The sequence below is a fragment of the Cryptotermes secundus genome, unplaced genomic scaffold (assembly GCF_002891405.2).
Source record: "Cryptotermes secundus unplaced genomic scaffold, Csec_1.0 scaffold1861, whole genome shotgun sequence".
In the NCBI taxonomy this organism is placed as follows: domain Eukaryota; kingdom Metazoa; phylum Arthropoda; class Insecta; order Blattodea; family Kalotermitidae; genus Cryptotermes; species Cryptotermes secundus.
Window position 1 is genome coordinate 1 of NW_019739003.1, and position 19808 is coordinate 19808.

The following is a 19808-nucleotide window of genomic DNA, read 5'->3' on the forward strand; positions in this document are numbered from 1 at the left end:
GATCTATCTAGCATGGGTAACCCTGCAAGGAGCTTCACACTGCATAGCTCTTCAGGTGGTCGGAGCATGTAAACCTCCCCATCATGCTGCAGCATCCCAGTGGGAGTTTGTTATTATTTTGGAATTCCACAATAAAATTATTATATAAACTGCTCCCATGATAGTTGAATTGTATTATTGCTGCATGATGTGAATGAATATATTTTGCCCAGTATCTTGTATAGCTGAGGAACAGAATAATAATCATGGTTCCAGTCGTGAAACTAGCAACAAATAGGAACAATCTCTACCATTGCCATTTCTGTCAGTCCTAAGTAGCACTGACTATATGATCTGTAACATGTGTTTATCATTCTTACAATGTACAATTCTGTGACTGCACAGTGCAACACGCGTGTCTTATCGGTACCACCTAGCTCTCAGTCCACTGGATGGAGTTTTGTACATCTCAGACCCAGAATCCCATCAGATCATCCGAGTAAGGAGCATAGAGGACTACTCAGATCCTGATCACAACTGGGAAACTGCAGTCGGCTCGGGTGAGCGGTGCTTGCCAGGGGATGAGGCACATTGCGGAGATGGAGCACTTGCAAGAGATGCCAAACTTACATATCCGAAAGGTTTGTAGATATGATGACTAATAAACAAATAATAATTTGGTATCCAGGATAGTTCACATAGGATTTGTGAAGGAGAGGATGGCACTGAGGCAGGTTCTTCTCCAACAACTTCAGCCTTTCCTTCCCAGTTATCAGTTCACAAATGGTCAGCATTCAATTATCACAAGTAACTGGTAAAATTCTGAACCACATTGGTGAGAGACTTACTCTCATCCAGCTCTTATGAAAGAGAAATTCAATTCATTTTAGTTCTTTGTTTATTTATATGCTTACTCAACAGGCCAGAGAGCATTTATGATATGAGCATGAGCAAAGAAATAGACTTTAAAGGATTCTGACAATGGCGTATGGTGTACAGAACTATAAGGTTTATTTTGAACTCTATCCATCTTCTTTAGAGAAGGTAGTTAGAGATGCAGGCATCAACACAAGGGGAACTATATACTACAAGCCAGTTCAAATTTTGGCATTTGCAGATGATATTGATATTGGTAGAACACGAAAATCTATGAAAGAAGCTTTCCTTAATTTGGAAAGAGCAGCAAAGAAGATGAAGCTACAAATTAACCAAAATAAAACAAAGTACATGCCGGTAACCAAGAAAGACTGTGCTAATGGACCTACATATATTGAAATTGGCTTATATAAATTTGAGGTTGTATGTAGTTTCACTTACCTTGGATCAGAAGTTAACTGTAAAAATGATATCAGTGATGAAATAAAAAAAACATGTACTTGCAGCAAATAAATCTCTCCATGGCCTTAGGAAACACCTGAAATCCCAATTAATACCCAGGAAAACCAAAACTATGATGTATAAAGTACTTATAAGATCANATCAAGAAAATGCTTAATACTAAACCAGAAGGAAAGAGGAGAGTGGGAAGACCAAGGTTAAGATGGGAAGAATGTGTGTGGCAGGACGTAAGAATTTTGGGTGTAAAGAACTGGAGGAACATAGCATCAAATGGAGAAGAATGGCAAGCAATCCTGAGGAAGGCCAGGGCTCACAAAGGGCTGTCGTGCCAGTGATGATGATGATCCATCATCTGGTATATATATAAGACAAAAAACCACAACGTTTCGGATACTGGATCTGTCTCCATCCTCAGATGGATGGGGCAAGATAGACATACTCAGTTGAGCCCGTTAGAAAGAGGTAGTCTCAATCACTGGACCTTATGAGCAAAGAAAGAAAGAAAACAAACACACAAACAGATGATGATACAAAGAAAATTCTGTTGTTTAGACAATAATACCAATTCAGTTACCGCACTCTTGGCAACCGTTATGTGATGGGAAGAAAATGTTGTAATAATAATAACTGTTTTGTTTTAATACATTTACAGGAGTGGCTGTCTCAGCTGACAATGTGTTGTACTTTGCTGATGGCACCAACATTCGTATGGTTGATCGTGATGGCATTGTGACAACTGTTATTGGCAATCACATGCACAAGTCCCACTGGAAACCAATTCCTTGTGAAGGAACTCTAAATGTGGAAGAGGTATCTTCATTAACTTACTTTGCTCATTTGTTATCCAGACTGCCAGTAAGAGCCTCCATGATGAGTGAAAACATTTTTCAAAGCCTATGATTAATCAAATGCTTGTAACTTTTAATGGTTAACGTGAAACAAGTGTAAAGTCAAATGAATGATATTTGTGCACTTCTCCATATTATATGAGATATGGGGCTCTTACAGCAGTGACTATTTGTTTGTTGTTTATTTAATGGCAGTGTTAGTAGATCAAATTCATATGAATATTATGTGACATTGTGTATTCTAGTATATATTTACAGTTTTGGAGGAACCTGGTGCCATCATGTTCAAGGGAGAAGAGTCACTTTCTATCCCGAAGATAGTGGCAGCATGCACCTCTTAAGTGTTGGTAAATATATACTAGATTACATGGTGTCACATACTAGAAGACACTAATCCTTATTCTTTGCTTGTTAGAGTTCTACAGATGTAAGCAGTAGAAACCATAACAAATTTATTTCAAACAAAACTTATTAAAACACTGTTATTTTTTGCTTAGCTTACTGTCTTTGTCTGTAGGTTCACTTGCGTTGGCCAACTGAACTGGCAATCAGCCCTCTAGACAACTCCTTACATATCATTGATGACCACATGATCCTGCAGTTGGCTCTCGATGGTCATGTCAAAGTTGTAGCTGGACGCCAATTGCACTGCCCATCGCCTGTCGGAGGCTACGATACTGAACTGGCAGCACATGCTACATTAGTGATGCCACAGAGCATTGCATTTGGCCCCTCTGGAGACCTGTATGTGGCCGAGAGTGACTCGCAGAGGATCAACAGAGTGAGAGTGATTGGAACTGACAGCAAGATCTCCCATTATGCTGGAGCTGAATCCAAGTGCAATTGCTTGGACCGCGGTTGCGATTGTTTTGAAGATGGCCATTTCTTGGCTTCCACATCTAAGTTCAACAACATCTCCTCCATAGCTGTGACACCTGATGGTATTCTGCATATAGCAGATCAGGCAAATTACAGGTATATTGTAGTAGAATGCAGTATGTTAACAAGCCTCACCATACAACTGTCTATTAGGAAGAGCTGTGCCCTAGCTCAGGTTTTTGACTGCAGTAGTCTGGGTGAGATCATGTGTCAGGTCATATAAGATTTGTTATGGATGAAGAGACACTAAGGTGCATTCTCTCCAAGTACTTTGGACTGCCCTGTAAATTCTCATTCCGCCAACTGCTCCACATTCATTACTCATTCTAACATTTATGCTATTTAGTCTTGATAAGAATCATGACAGGAATACCAGCGCTGCTTGGGAGTAAGTGCTGTTGCACAGAAAAGAGCAAGTACTTTTAAAGACAAACTTTCAAACAATCAAATTTGCATATATGTAGGTCATACTGAAAGTCATGAGCAACAACTTTTTGTAAAGTAACATGCTTTATTATTGACAAACCAAATACACCACTTCAATCTACAGACCTTTCTTTATTTTTCCACATAATCTCCACTTCTTTGTACACATTTCTCTCAGCGTTCTGGGAGTTTGAAAATTCCCCTTCTGTAAATTCCATTCCAGCCATCCGAAGACACTGACGCACTGCTTTCTGAATTCATCATGCTTATGGATGTGTGTGCATGGGTGCGAGCAGTATTCGAAGATGGTTGAAACATTTTAAAGATGGGAAAACCAGTAGCAAAGATGAGCCTCAGAGCGGTCGTCCTCGAACAGCCTCAACTGAACACAACAAGGAAAGAGTGGATGAGATCATTCAAGATGACAGGCATGTGACTGTGGGCACAATAGCCCGAAAACTTGGAATAGAGCACAGTGTAGTACAGGAGATGATTAAAAGCTTGGGCTATAGGAAAGTTTATGCTCATTGGGTCCCGCGGTTATTGACCGAAGACCACAAAGGTCACATTGGAAGCAATTGCAAAGATGGGGTGGGAAGTTCTTCCACACCCCTCCTATAGTCCTGATCTGGCAACCTCCGACTACCATCTTTTCAGATTTTTGAAGGATCAGCTGCATGGACAACGTTTTGAGACAAGGGAGGCAATTACGAAAGCAGTGTGTCAGTGTCTTTGGATGGCTGAAAAGGAATTTTACAGAAGAGGAATTTTCAACCTCCCAGAACCCTGGGAGAAATGTGTACAAAGAAGTGGCGATTATGTGGAAAAATAAAGAAGGGTCTGTAGATTGAGGTGGTCTATTTTGTTGGTCAATAATAAAGCACATTACTTTACAAAAAATTGTTGCTCATGACTTTCAGTATGACCCTCGTAGTATGAATGTGTGTTCCTTTCACTAAACTTGAGCCTATCTCTTTGGCTGTGACAGCTTTAACATAAACACGTCAAACCAGTCTAATCAGGTTATGGCATACAAAGAACTAAAGAAACTCAGGTGATGGCATGTTATACATTCAGTTTTAAGAAGCTATATAATGATTGTCACTTGTTAGTTAGTCATTAATGATGCTGTCACTGCTGAGATTAATAGCATCAGTGATAAAATTATTAATGAATATGGATCAAATAAGATATAAAAATTTGCCACAATCATACATTAGTACAAATATTATGTGTCTGGACATTAGCCATTGTCCTATTTTCATGTGAAAGACCATCCTTGTGGGGGGGGAATGAAACCAAAATACTTAGAAAGAACCCCCTCCAGTGCCACTTTGATCACAAATCTCACATGACTTGACATGTGATTAAACCCAGGCTGCCACTGTGAAAAGCCAGTGAGCACTATGGAACGTCCTAATGACGGAAACAGATCTCTTCCTTTCAGGTTTTCTAAATAAAAATTTATATGCATCTCATTCTTTTTGGTTTCTTCATCCTACTAATATTTTTAATGGTTTTAAGGAGCATTTACTTTTATAACAACTACTGTAGCTTCAAAAACATAAGAAAATGGAGAAATATTTTGTACTATCTTCTGAAATGTGATGCCATGTAGTCCAGTTGAAGTTCAAAATCTTATAGGCATGTACCTCTTCAGTCTTCAATGTTGATTAGTAAGACATTCAAGCAACTCTGCCTGCTTGCCTTGCTCTTTAAACCCGAAGATGGTACTCTAAAAGAGCACTTTCTATGAGACTTCATTGTATCACAACTCAGAAGACAACTCTTCAGAGTCACCACTTTGAGAACCTCAAATCCAACAAAAGAAAATATCATTTTCACTTTGTAATCTCTACTCACTTACATGACATGAACCATATCCTAAATATGTCTCATTTCTCAATAATATCTTCGTTTCTGTTTCTCAAACTTTAGGATTCGATCAGTAACAGCCAGTATCCCGGTTGCAAGTGCATCACAAGAGTATGAGATATTCTCCCCAGACACACAAGAGATCTATGTGTTCAACCAATTTGGACAACACATTGTGACTCGCAACATTCTCACTGGAGAGACAAGTTACCTCTTCACATATAATGTGAACACCAGCAATGGGAAACTGAGCACAGTGACAGATGCTGCAGGAAATAAGGTGTTCCTCCTGCGTGACTATTCAAGCCAGGTTAAATCCATTGAAAACACAAAAGGTCAAGGATGCAGAATACGGATGTCACGGATGAAGATGTTGTATGAACTGAGTACACCTGATAATTACAATGTCACATTCGACTATCATGGTCCAACTGGATTACTCAAAACTAAACTTGACAGTACAGGACGTAGTTATGTCTATAATTATGATGAATTTGGACGCTTAACATCTGCTATTACACCAACTGGAAAGGTCATCAGTCTTTCATTTGATCTCAGTGTAAAAGGAGCTACTGTGAAAGTTACTCAGAATAACAGGAAACCTGTGTCGATGCTCATCAAGGGCTCCAGTGTTGTCACTAGGCTAGGTGAGTGCATTCCCTCTCAGACTATCAGTATTTTCATATTTCATTCATAAGCTATCCCACTGCTTAATGAATTTAGCAGCATGCCATGAAAACATATGGAGGAGTGGAAGTATAGCTCCACCATTCATAACCTCAGAACTAAATGGAGGTGAGTTGTCAGCTTCACACACATGCCACTCTTGTGCCAGGGAAACATCTGCAGTATCCACAGCACAGGAAGCTGGGCAGGCCCCAGAGCCAGGCTGGATATTTTGGGGAAGAGAAAAATCTTTTGCCTCTGCCAGGAATTAAACCCCAACTTCTCTCCCATTGAGCCTGCAGGTTGTTACTATGCTGACTGAGCTATACTGACCCCCATAGTTTATTCATGGAATTTGACAATTAATAGGCTTGAATAAATGTCCTAAGCTCGGTTTATATAGGTGTTCTGTGGTCTGGATACCAAACACCATTCCTCACGGTCCCATTTCTACTATATTGACAGTCTGTTGTTACGTAACGGACCTTCTGTTGTCCACCTCAGGGGAAATGCGTTCATTGTTTCGGCATTGTCTATGCAGTGGCTCACTGTTATTGCGTTATCATGGAAGTGCCTATTCCAAACACATTACAATATTATTGCATCCTTATGTAATTGCATACAGATACTGTGTATTGCTTGGTTTGTTTTCAGATTTGTTAGATACTAATCTGGATCTTCATTTTAGGTTTATTCAACATTTTGTTTTATTTTCAGATGAAGCAGAACACCGAACTTTAGTTCTGGCAGATGGCAGTGTGGTCAACATGGCTCCTTGGTCTCATACTGTGAGTACCGATACTGTTCCCTACACAGTTCTGTCAGACATTGACCCTGTGTTGGGTGAGAGCTTTCCAGTTCCAGCCAAGCAGAAAACCGAAATTGGAGGGTATCTGGTTAATCGTTTTGAATGGCGATATTTCTTACGGCAAGCCCAAGGTGGTGGAAAATCTGGTGTTGGCAGAGGTAGTGGCAAACCTTTGGTGCAAGTTGGGCGGAAACTGTGGATTAATGGTGAAAACCTGCTTACTACACAGTATGATCGTGAGATGGGAACAGTGGCTGTGTTCATGGATGATCGCATCATTGAACTTTTGAATGTGACTTATGATCGTACTGCAAGGCCTGTCAAATGGAGACCAAGGTACATTTTCATTCATTTTAATTTAAGTATCATGAGAACAATATTTTAAATATGAAAACTGATTGTATCAATTTGGCAGAATGTTCAGAAACTCCATAATGTCAATATGAAAACACATATTCATAATGACTCTCTGCATGTCCATAAATTTATTTAATGTTGACAGTATTTCAAGATTTAAAAAGGGTGTCAGTTCAGTCACATTGAACTTTTCTGTTTTTTGTTCTACATAAAAGAATCTGTAATTATATTCTTCATATCAAACTTTTATAGTTCCCATGATAAGAAATATTCAATACTGTCACATTTATCTTTACATCAGGAATGGGATTTTTGCTGGTGTGGAGTTAGAATATGATCGCTTCAGTCGCCTGACAAGCTGGAAATGGGGAGATCTCACTGAGAGCTATGGCTTTGACAGAGCTGGACGCCTTTCTGAGATACGCTATGGTGATGGATCAGCGATGATCTATGCTTTCAAGGATATGTTCAGCAGTCTGGTAAGTAAATAGACAGTGATACAACACAGAAGTACCTCAGTGTAATGATGCTGGTTGTTCAAAGCACACTTGACTTATGCCTTGACCTGAAATGTTCTGTTGAACTCTTGTATTATTATTCCATTTTCTTAATACTGATACTGTTACCCATAAGTTGAGAATTGGCTGCTATCCTCAGAGTACAAAATGATTTAAGAGAACCTGTATTCTCAGACAATAAGGGTTAACAGTAAAGAAACAGTGTCACTTATCCAGTAGAGAGAGGTTGAAAGGAAATGAAACTTATTTCTTAGGTGAAGATCACATAGGGGCCTCATTTTGTATATAGTTATGGAGCTAGTCTTATAAAATTACATGAATGTAGCTCATCATTTTCACATGCCTGTTTTATAATATAATTTGTTATTTCTTTATTTTTTGTAAAAGTTCTAGTACTGTGTTCAGTGCATTAAAAAAGACAGGCATGAAGCATAATATAAGGTCATTGTTCTTAATTGAAAAGGAGAATTGAATGACAACTTATGGAATGCATGTATCCCATTTGAAAGAGCATGACACTTTCATTTCAGACAGAAGCTAGAAATTATATGTTATAAATTATTTATTTTTTAAATGTCACTGTTATTAATTAAGTGTAAAGGCAGAAACCTGACAAATTGCAAGCCTGGACCACTCTGGCTATGCTAATACCTATTGTTGAAATCATCTCATTTGCTTTTCTCAGCAACTCCAATTGCAACTGAATTTTCATTGCTTGTAGCAATATGAATAAGCTTATCTGTATTTAGTGCTAGAAGTATTCACACTTTTAAATTCAGGTGATTGTGCAAAAGAAAGCTGTAATGGAACAACAAGATGAAATAGTATTTGAGATTTCACTGCAGTGAGTGTTCCAATTGTAGTTTTGATGCCATGTAGCCTTGTGGCTGAATGAAATTATTCCAGAGGACCCTGTTGCCTATGTCTTAAAGGTCAAAGTTAATGTGGTCAGAGTGTGGCCAGGATACACAGTTGGTGTGACATCACTCAGCCATAGGAGGGACAGAGGAGATACAGCCCATCCAGGGCAATAGAAATGGTGAACTGGAATTGCGAGAAATTGCCAATTTATGTCGAGAGGAGGAAACTGCCCTTTCCTACCAGAAGCAAGAAACAGAAGAAGGATTTATCTAGGGGAAAGGACAGTTTCTTCCTGTTGATACTATATGGCAGTTTCTTAAAATTGCAGTTCCTCTTGACCTGGACAAGCTCTATTTCTTTTCCTCTGCATTTTTCTCACTGTTCCTATTGCATATTACTATTGAAAAATTCCCTGAAAAGTAAATTAATTACCATACCATGCATAATTTTGATCATTTCAGCCTCTGAAGGTAACAACACCTAGAGGAAATGACTACCTCTTGCAGTATGATGAGGCTGGAGCGCTGGAGTCAATCACAACCCCACGGGGACATATCCACGCATTCTCCCTTCAAACATCACTGGGGTTTTTCAAGTACCAGTACTTCTCACCTATGAACCACCACCCATATGAGATACTATACAATGATGATGGTCAGATCTTGTTCAAAGTATACCCACACCAATCTGGTAAAGTGGTATATATCTATGATCAAAACGGGAAACTGGAGACAATCCTTGCAGGTCTTTCATCCATCCATTATACATATCAGGAGAGTACGAGTCTCGTGAACAGTATCGACATTATAGAACCAAACTTTGAGCTGAAGCAGGAATATAAGCACCAAGCTGGGATCCTCAAGGATGAAAGGCTCAAATATGGAAGTAAGAGTGGCCTAGACAATGCTCATTTCCGCTATCAGTACGATGGATACACCAGAATATCTGGCATTGATGTAGAGATCAATGGCAAGGAACTGCCTCAGTTAAGACTGAAGTACAACCAGAACTTGGGAATGCTGGAAATTGTCAGTGACCTCCGTATCTACCGCAATACTTTAAACCGTTCGGTGATGCAAGACAGCAGTAAGCAATTCTTAACAATCACTGATTATGACAGCCATGGCCGCATAAAGTCTCTTCTTATTAATATTAAGTCATTTGATGTGTACAGACTTGAGCTGGATTATGACAAACGTAACAGAATCAAAACGCAGAAACTAAAAATCGGTGCAACATCCTCTACAGACCAGGTAACCTATAACGCAGATGGTCATGTAATGGAGGTGATAGGCAATGGGAACTGGAAATATGTTTATGATGAGAATGGTAATGTCATAGGTGTTATCGAACAAGGTGAGAAGATCTCCCTGGGTTATGATAGTGGTGACCGTGTGGTTCAGTATGGTGATGTAGAGTTCAATAGCTATGATGAACAAGGTTTTGTGGTGCGAAGAGGGGAGCAGAAATACCGTTACAATTCTCGTGCTCAGCTTATCCATGCATTTGAACGTGATAAGTTCCAGACTTGGTATTTCTATGATGATCGTGGTCGCCTCATATCGTGGCATGATGAACTTGGCAATGTAACGCAATATTTCTACGCCAACCCTAGCACTCCTGATCTTATCTCACATATTCACTTTCCTAAGACTGGTCGAACATTTCAACTTCTGTATAATGATCATGATGTACTTATCACCGTGGAGACATCTGAACAGCGGTGCTATGTGGCATCAGATCCTAATGGTTCACCACTGGCATTGTTTGACACCAATGGCAACATTGTAAAAGAAATTCGCCGTACACCTTTTGGTAAAGTGACTAAGGATTCAAAGCCAGACTTTTACATTCCTGTTGACTTCCATGGAGGATTACTGGACCCTAACACAGGTCTTGTATACCTCAACAAGAGATTATATGATCCAGTAGTAGGGCAGTGGATGACGCCTGCCTGGGAGGAGCTGGCCAACCAACTCACTACACCAACAGATGTCTTCATCTATCGCTTCAACAACAATGATCCTATCAATCGCAGACACAACATTACATATATGACAGGTTGGTGCCATATCACGATTACTGAACATGTGAATATGCTTGATAATCACTGTTTAGTTGTGATGGAGTTTTATATGCAGAAGATAGATATATTGTAGTAAGCAGTCATAGAATATACAGAGTTGTTAGAATCATAAAAAGTAATGAAAATTGAGGGCTTGTGGAATGTGACACGGTCAGATTAGTAGATCTATGTGTAGAACCTCAAATTTGATACTGTGAAATTAATGCATAAAATGGGGCCCTGATATAACGTACCCTATTGTACTCTAGAATTGGGTATACAGCAGCAGTGATCATGGCCACAGTACGATTGTGTACTGCAAATATCAGTTTCACATATAATGCGGGTACCAAAGTTGACCCTTGGAATGCATGTTATATCTGGGGTCCACTGTATTTATGAATGGCACATATTTAAAAATATGTTATATATCTTTTTGATATATGAGGTTATTACAGTGGTAAACATTTAGATTGTGGTCTTCTGGGTTATGATACCATGTAGTCTGGAAGTGGTTCCATTGTTCTGAAGGAACTAGCTTCTTCCTTTACCAGGGTAGATGAAACTGGACATTTTACAAGAGGTTTCCAAACTGAAGTGATATATTCATTACTATTGTCCCTCATTCTAGTTGTCCATCCCATTGTAGCCTCAAAGAAATATTAAATGATAATTCACAGCAACTAAAAGCAATTGAATCTTCTCGTTAAATCAGCCACATGAATTCAGACCTGAGGTGTCAAATTTCTGAGAGCATCTCTGCCTCTGTTGTCAAGGAAATATGTGGTGATCTGATCAACCTTTGATGGAGATCCAGTGATTGAGACTAGCTCTTTCTAACGGGTCTAACTGAGTAGGTTTATCCTGCCTCATCCACCTGAGGACAGAGCCAGATCCAGTCTCCAAAACGTTTTTTTGTCTTCCATACACCAGCCGATGGATAGAGTCCAAAATAAGCCTAATAGTTTAGTATAATGTATATCAATGGATAATGTCCAACATAGCTTGGCATTGTCCACTTATTTCTGTACATTGGATGGCACAAACCATCAGAAAATCCCTCACATAATCCATATGACTTCATTGCATCATTAACACTATGAGAAATCCTACTTTTTTGTTATCACTTTCTATAGTATCACCATGCCATACTGAAATGAACAACTGAACATGGGCCTGAATAATTTAAACAGTGCAAAATGAAGCATATGAGATAAACATTCATGATCGCTTTAGAAAGATACAGCACTGCACCCCTCTGTCCAAAAGGTATCCAACTTTATTTTTTGCCAGGTAAATAATATCCAAAAGGGTGGGGGAACTGAGTGTAGTGGTAGAAGGGACTTTCATGCGCATGCGTGATTTTTTGCTACCTCCCAACAACTTTAGATGCATGGCTGTGAGATAGCGAAGTGGTGTAACACATGTTTGTCAAATTCTCGTTTCGCTCAAGATGACACAACGCTTGGAGCAGCGATACTGCTTCAAGTATTGTCAGAAACTTGGGGATAGCCAAGCAGGAACAATCCACAAAATTCAGCAGGCTTTTGGCGATGAAGCAATGGGGTTCATTTGCTTTAAAGATGGCCTTATGTCGGCTGACAGTGACCAGCGTTCTGGGAACCGGTCAACAAGCCAAAATGCTGATGTCATTGAAAAAGTGCAGACACTGATTGTGGAGGACCATCATTTGACCATCTTGGAAGTTGCTGATGAGGTTGGGATCAGCAGAGGTTCCACAAACACAATTTCAACTGAGGATTTGGGCATGCAGAGAATGGTGGCAAAATTTGTGCCCAAGCTGCTTTTGCCGGAGCAGCAATAACTCTGCCTTGAAGTCACGCAGGACATGCTGGAGTGGGCCATCAGGGATCCTGAGTTCCTGAAGACTGTGATCACTGGTGACAAGTTGTGGGTGTATGGATATGACCCGGAAACCAAGGTTTAGGCATCACAATGGAAGGATCCAACATCCCCAAGGCCCAAAAAAGTACGACAGGTTTGGAGCAATGTGAAGGTGATACTGACTGTTTTTTTTTTCAATTACCGGGGTGTTATGCATCATCTACTAGGCCAAACTGTCAATAAGGAGTACTACCAAGAAGTTCTCCTCCATCTTCGTGATGCAAGAGATCGGAGCTGTGGGACGCACGCAACTGGCAGCTGACAGTGTCCCAGCTCATTCATCACACCTGATTCAGGGTTTCCTGGCCAAGCACAGCATTCCACAGGTTTGCCAGGCTCCCTACTCTCCTGACATGACTCCTTGTGATTTCTGGCTGTTCCTGAGATTGAAGACACTGGTAAAAGGCTCCCATTTTGACACCCACGAGGACATCGTACAGAAAGTGATGGCACATCTGCACGCCATTCCAAAAGAAGCCTTCCAGAATTGCTTCCAGCGATGGAAGGACCGCTAGGCTAAGTGTGTGAAGTCACAAGGGGCCTACTTTGAAGGGGATTAGGTATTGTAACCACCCAGAGACAGAACTTTGTTTTCCCGGCCCAAGGTCGGATACTTTTTGGACAGAGTAGTAGTTTGAGAACTCAGTCCAGACCCTATGTGAAACTATGCAGCAGGAGTGGTGATGCCATGTAAGCTAATAGAACACCTTAGGAAGAGGGACAGGAGTGAAGTGGAGAGAGGGAAGTCAGGATGAACATTAACACAGCTCTGAATTACTCATCAGGTGTTGTCACATGTCACTTTAACAGGGAAAGGTCATGGGACTGTATAAACTGCTCAGACTATAGTCAGATGTTTATTCTAATTTCACATGTTTGACACTTTCATCTTCCTGCATTACAGACCTGCCAAGCTGGCTGAAGCTGTATGGCTATGATGTGGACAGCATGCTGGGATCATCTTACACTTCACGCATGGTGTACCAGCCACAGGCGATTGTGACATCTCCTCAGCTTTCTCCTGACTTTGGCGTGATGTCAGGGCTACAGTGCATAGTAGACAAGATGAACGAAAAGTTCAGTGACCTGGGCTTTGTTCCAAAGCCACTTCTGAAAATGGAGCCCAAAACACGAAACCTTCTTCCACGAGTGGCATACAGGAGGGCTGTATTTGGTGAAGGAGTGCTCATCTCACGGGTGGCGGGAAGAGCCATGGTCAGTGTGGTAGAAGGTGTCAATGGGGTTGTTCAGGATGTGGTAACATCTGTGTTCAATAATTCATACTTCCTGGACTTGCACTTTAGTCTACATGACCAAGATGTGTTCTATTTTGTGAAGGATAATGTCTTAAAAATTCATGATGATCAGGAGGAACTATGGCGTTTGGGTGGAATGTTTAACATAACAGCACATGAGACAGCAACTGAACATGGTGGAGCAGGTGGCACTAAAGAGCTAAGGCTTCACAATTCTGATGCAGCTGTTTTCATTCGATATGGTGCAGATCCTGAACAGGAGCGTCATCGCATTTTCAAACACGCACACAAACGAGCTGTGGAACGAGCATGGGAACTGGAGAAGCAGCTGGTGGCGGCCGGGTTCCGTGGGCATGGGGATTGGACTGAGGAAGAAAAAGAAGAACTTATCCTGCATGGAGATGTGGATGGTTATGAAGGGGTGGACATCCACAGCATTCATCAATACCCCCAACTGGCAGATGATCCTGGAAATGTCGCTTTTCATCGGGATACAAAGCGCAATAGAAGAAAATAGTGGACGGATTCGGAGAGTGAGATGTATGTTATGCTGTTTTTATATTTTTTAAAAGAGTGGAATAAGATTCTGGCATGTTTAGGCTCCAGACATATTTTTTCAAGGGTTTTTACCTAACTAAAGAAAAGAAAGCAATACTTATTGGCACATATTTCTTGTTTATACAGATGTGCAATTCTTGTAATACGATTTAGGTCTTTGGAAGATAGACTGGACAATTAGAAGTGGAAGCCTTGTGCTGAACTTTACAGGTAGGCCTGTTTGAGGGGCCACATATTTCTTTATCCAGTGAAAATTATTTCTTACTCATCATCAATTTCCTAACCTGATGTCATATTTATTTGGCCAGTGGCCCTTGTGAATAAATAGAAATTAACAGTGTAGCATGTCAGTTCAGATGAGAGTCATCTGTGTAACTAACTGTACATAGACTTAATTATTAATTAAAAGAACATATACACGTAATGCAATGTCTACAATATTGTACAATGATGTTATCATAGGACTTATGTAAAAGGTTACACATTATACAAGACAGTAATAGATTCCTGACCAATTGTTATGTCTCTGCCATTCAAATTTTTTATGATGGTCTTCAAATTTGATTTTGTTGATATTCTGTTTGATTTTACACCCTACTAAACATTTTTTAATTTATTTACTAGGGTTATATTACTAGAGTACTATTACATTCGTACTACAACAACTTAAGAATTGTTTTAGTTATATTAATGTACATGTTGAAGCTTACTTTATTATGTACTTTCTGATGTGTATGACTATATTTACGTTGTACTGCTTTATTTGTGACTGTTTCCACATCCTATGAAATTGTTTTCTGTATGGATTTATGGAAAATGAGTGAATGAATTACTGACAGTAATGGAATTAAAGTAAATGTTTCTTATTTCCCTTAATTGCATTATCATAGCTACCTAAATTATTTTTGGGTTCGTAAGGAATTCTTAGCATTAATAAATTTCAAGTAATGAAGTGTCACAATGGAATTAATCATATTCCTAGACATCTTGAAATACTTAGAAATAAAAATTTGAAATATAAAATAATTCTGATTCAGCACACATGCTGAATGCAAATATTGAGACTTCCAAAACTATAAAAAAATTACAAATCTCATAAGTCTAGAAAAGGGGGAGGATCATTGAAGAAACAACTGGATGAAGGAAACCAGAACCATGATGTGCCGGTAGCGACAGCGGCAGTGGTGGTGGTGGTGGGAGATATCTCTAAAGTGAAGTATACTGAACTCTTTTGATGGAAATTGTAGGCATGATCTGACACAATAATTATTAATCTAAAAAACAACATATATTGTTGCTACTCACTGGTTCAGGTTAAACAACAATGGCGCAGGATCCGTGCAGCTGCAGACGCTGCCATAACCCTCAATATGATTACAAAATTCTCTTCTGTGTCTGCCTAATCGCACTCACTTTCTGTAATGATATATGTTTACATTTACATGTCTTATCAATTATCCATACAGATCACAAACAATTAACCAATAATATGGGTCTCCATAGTAACAGCATACAGAGTACCAAGTAGTAAGTAGTAGAACTTAACACTTTGCAGACCGGTCACATAATATTATGATTTTAGGACACGTTATGTTGCAACACACTATACCGTGCTCTGGCACCACGCAGAGGCATAACTGGTGCATAATAGACCTCCCAAATATTTGCTTAGTGGTCAGTAACATGACCTAGCTGTTTTCCTATCCCACTCCAAAGGAAAATGCCTTTGTTCATCTTCAAGCTGTATGTACCAGGCAGTAAGTTAGTAGTGCAATATGGATCAAGGACGAAAGCAGTTGAAGACCAAGCGATCTCTCGGAGAACAAGAAATATCTGACTTGTTCTCCGATGAGCTATCTGACATGCCTTGTGAGACGTGTAGTGATAGTGACTCGGACAGTGGCAGTGACAGGGGACAACAAAGAATTGTGGCCACAGACAGTAAAAGTGACAGTAGCTCCGACGAAAATGCAGATAGTAACATTGCGGGGACAGCCACATGGGGAAAAGTAGACAAAATGTCTACTTTGGGACAGTTTACTGGAAATCCAGGGTTGAAACAAATTACATCGGACCCAAAACAAGTGTCTGAAGTAGGAGAACTCTTTTTTTTGGAAATAGTTTCTATGACATGTTATGTCAGGAAACTAACATAATATCTCCAACACCGTGAAGAGTATGACAGAAGTTATAAGGTGTTGAAGTGGGTGGATGTCACTTCAGCAGAAATTAATTTTTTTTTTTTTTTGGCAATAATCTTTATAATAGGGCATACAAGAAGGGATAATCTAAAAGAGTATTGGTCAACAGGTCCATTTTTAGAAATTCCCATTTTCGGCAAACTAATGAGCTGTAAGAGATTTGAACAAATTTGGTGGTGTTTGCATTTCAGTATTAATGAACTGCAACCACAATCAACAAGCAGGCTTTTCAAAATTCAGCCCTTATTAAACTTTTTCGTTAGAAATTTCAGATCGTTTGAGCCAAAGCAACAGCTGTCTTTGGACGAATCTGTGATTCCTTGGAGGGGAAGGCTTCATATGTGAACATAAATCCTGGGAAACTTAAAAGTATGGCCTACTTGTTCATATAGTTACTGAAAGCACTTCAGGCTATATTGGAAATTTAGAAATTTATTCTGGTGAAGGCAAAAAATTACAAGAAACTATTGTTTCCGTTTTGGAACCCTATCTTGATCAAAATTACCATGTCTATCAAGACAATTATTATAACAGTGTGGTAACTGCAGAATACTTTCTTTTGAGAAAAGTATATGTTTGTGGAACAATTAGGGTGAGCAGAGGCCTTCCTCTAGATCTGAAAGAGGAATCTAAATCCCTGAAACGTGGTGAAACCACATTCAGGAGGAAGGGGGATATTCTTCATCATCCTGGAGGGATACTCGTGTTGTGAATATGATTTCCACAATTCACAATTTGAGCATGGTTGATGTTCAAAGGAGACATGACAAGTAAAGAAGCCTATTTGTATTTCTGAGTATAATATGTTCATGAAGAGAGTTGATAGAGCCAATCAATACTTGGCCTATTATTCTCTTCCTAGGAAAACAGTAAAGTGGACAAAGAAAGTTGCCTTGTGGCTTATAAATTGTGCCATTTTCAATTCATTTTTGGTTTACACAAATCTAAACCCTGATTCAAAATTGAAATACAAAGCATTTCTGATGAATGTGTCAAAAACCTGGGCTACAGACCGGATGGTGGTGGCAGAACCAGAGTCAGACACAGACTTAGTGCGACCTGGCCCATCAACTCCCACTCCACACAGGCCTCATGTGGACCACCTCGTGAAAATTGTGAAGAGTGAACTTTCCAAGGGGGAGCATCCTTCTAGGCAAGTTCTGTGTAATGCCACTTCACAAAGGGGAATGTTTCCAGAAATATCACACTCTCAAGCACTTCTAGGAGCATTGGTAAATGTTCTCCAAAAGTTTTTGTTCATAAAATTAAATAGATTTTATATTAATTTTTAAAGTGAACAGTGCACAAGTTAGAATAGTAAGTGTAAAAATGCCAGTCCCCAGGGTGATTTAAATTGCCGGGCCACAAAGTGTTAAGGAGCAGTGATAAGTAACAGTACATACTAGTGGTAATTAGTTTTAAGCACAGACAGGCAGACCTGACCTCCCGGTAAACCTATCTTGCTTACTTTTTGCTGAACACCTGAACATGGTTCTACCTTCAATGGGTATGAGCAGTGTTTCTGTACAAAGAACTACACTAGCTCCTCAGGTGTTGAACTCAGTACTCTTGCTGTGAGACTCTCTGAACATCTTGACACCTTTCTGTGTTACCATGGCCTGCATGTCTCTCCATCCAATTATCAGGGCTCGCTTTGAACCCAGTCTCTTCGGGAAGTCTCTGGCTGGCTGCTTCATCTGGAATGTTCCTTCATCCTGTAAGTCAGCCACAGTTGCTGTCACAGAAATCTAGGAGAAATGGCACTGGGACAGCTTACATTCAAATGACCATATTTCTGAACCTCTTAATATGTATTGAGGGATTTAAAATTGTTTGGGCATGTCGCTCCAGACATTTCAGATGTCAGAAATATTAATGTTACAGTAATAACTTTTTTTTAATGCTAGTGGGGTGGGACTAAGTCCCTTGTACTGCAGCCACTTCTGGCTTATTGTACCAGCCCCAGATGATAGATGAGGGTGACTGTGGAGCAATTGGTGGAATGAAGATTGGCAGGGGAAACTGAAGTACTCTGAGAAAACCTGCCCCAGCACCACTTTGTCCACCACAAATCCCACTTGACCAGACCTGGGATCGAACCTGGGTCGCCGCGATGGGAAGCCAGTGACTAACCGCTTGAGCTATGGTGCGGCTGTGTTACAGTAATAACTTTACAGTTCATTTCTGTACAACATACGTGCTGTCTATGAGGGACCAATTGAGGTCAAAATGGTCTGATTAACTGTAGACATGATGGGATGAATTAAATAAGCTAATATTTTAATCAAGAATGATAAGATTGGTGCACAGGTGATAATTCTGATGCATTTGTATTCTTTAATTTAAATATCTCCAAAACAATAAGACTTAGTGAAAATGTAGGCCTGTTTAGCACAAATTATAAATTTAAACTAAATTTATGTGAGTAACACTGCATAATGAGGAGCTTCATAACTTGTACTCTTCACCAAGTATACATAGAATGATCAAGTCAAGAAGGATGAGGTGGGCAGGTCATGTAGCACGAATGGGGAGACGAGGAATGCGAAAAGGATATTGGTGGGAAAGCCAGAAGGAAAGAGACCACAGGGAAGACCAAGGCGTAGGTGGGTGGACAATATTAGAATGAATCTTAGAGAGATAGGATGGGATGGTATGGATTGGATAGATCTGGCTCAGGATAGGGACCAGTGGATGGCCCTTGTGAACACGGTGATGAACCTTCGGGTTCCATAAAATGCTGGGAAATTCTTGAATAGCTGCAGAATTGGCGGCTCCTCAAGAAGGGCTCAGCTCCATGAGTAAGTAAGTAAGTAAGTATCAACCCCATCCAGTGTGATTGATAAATTTTATTCTTCCCATTTTAATCTTTCGTCCTTGACTTGTTTCGGTCTGAGAGACAATCTTCAGGAGGGCATATCAGTACCAGCAGAATCTGCTATTATAATGTGAATGGTCAATATCGATTCATACAATATCGTTACGATCATTACCCTCAGTCGTGCAGCATGTAGCCTGTCGCTATACCGACTGAGCTATCAATCCAGTTTAAAATGTACAAATATTACATAATATTTGATCAAAGTTCAAAATGAATCCTGTTTTTGTTCTTGTAGTTTAATGGCACTCAGCATACGAGAGCTGTGTGATGCTGAGTATAAATTATTTTATAAGTTGAATAATTTTGGTGTTTCTACAAAAAGTTTAGGAGCTGCATAAGAAATTCCCGAGAGATCGATCACCGTCGATCCATCGATCATTACGCTTA

General features: G+C 39.8%; 1 protein-coding gene across 1 annotated transcript; it reads left to right on the forward strand.

Annotated features, from left to right (window-relative positions):
* The first annotated feature begins 340 nt into the window (after window positions 1-340).
* LOC111871578 (teneurin-m) lies at window positions 341-15101 on the forward strand. Its single transcript, XM_023864778.2, is given in 8 exon segments — window positions 341-620; window positions 1970-2127; window positions 2683-3140; window positions 5409-5992; window positions 6729-7155; window positions 7478-7655; window positions 9017-10616; window positions 13430-15101. Coding segments are annotated over 8 exon segments (4554 nt in total). The 3' UTR covers window positions 14299-15101.
* The last annotated feature ends 4707 nt before the right edge of the window (window positions 15102-19808 follow it).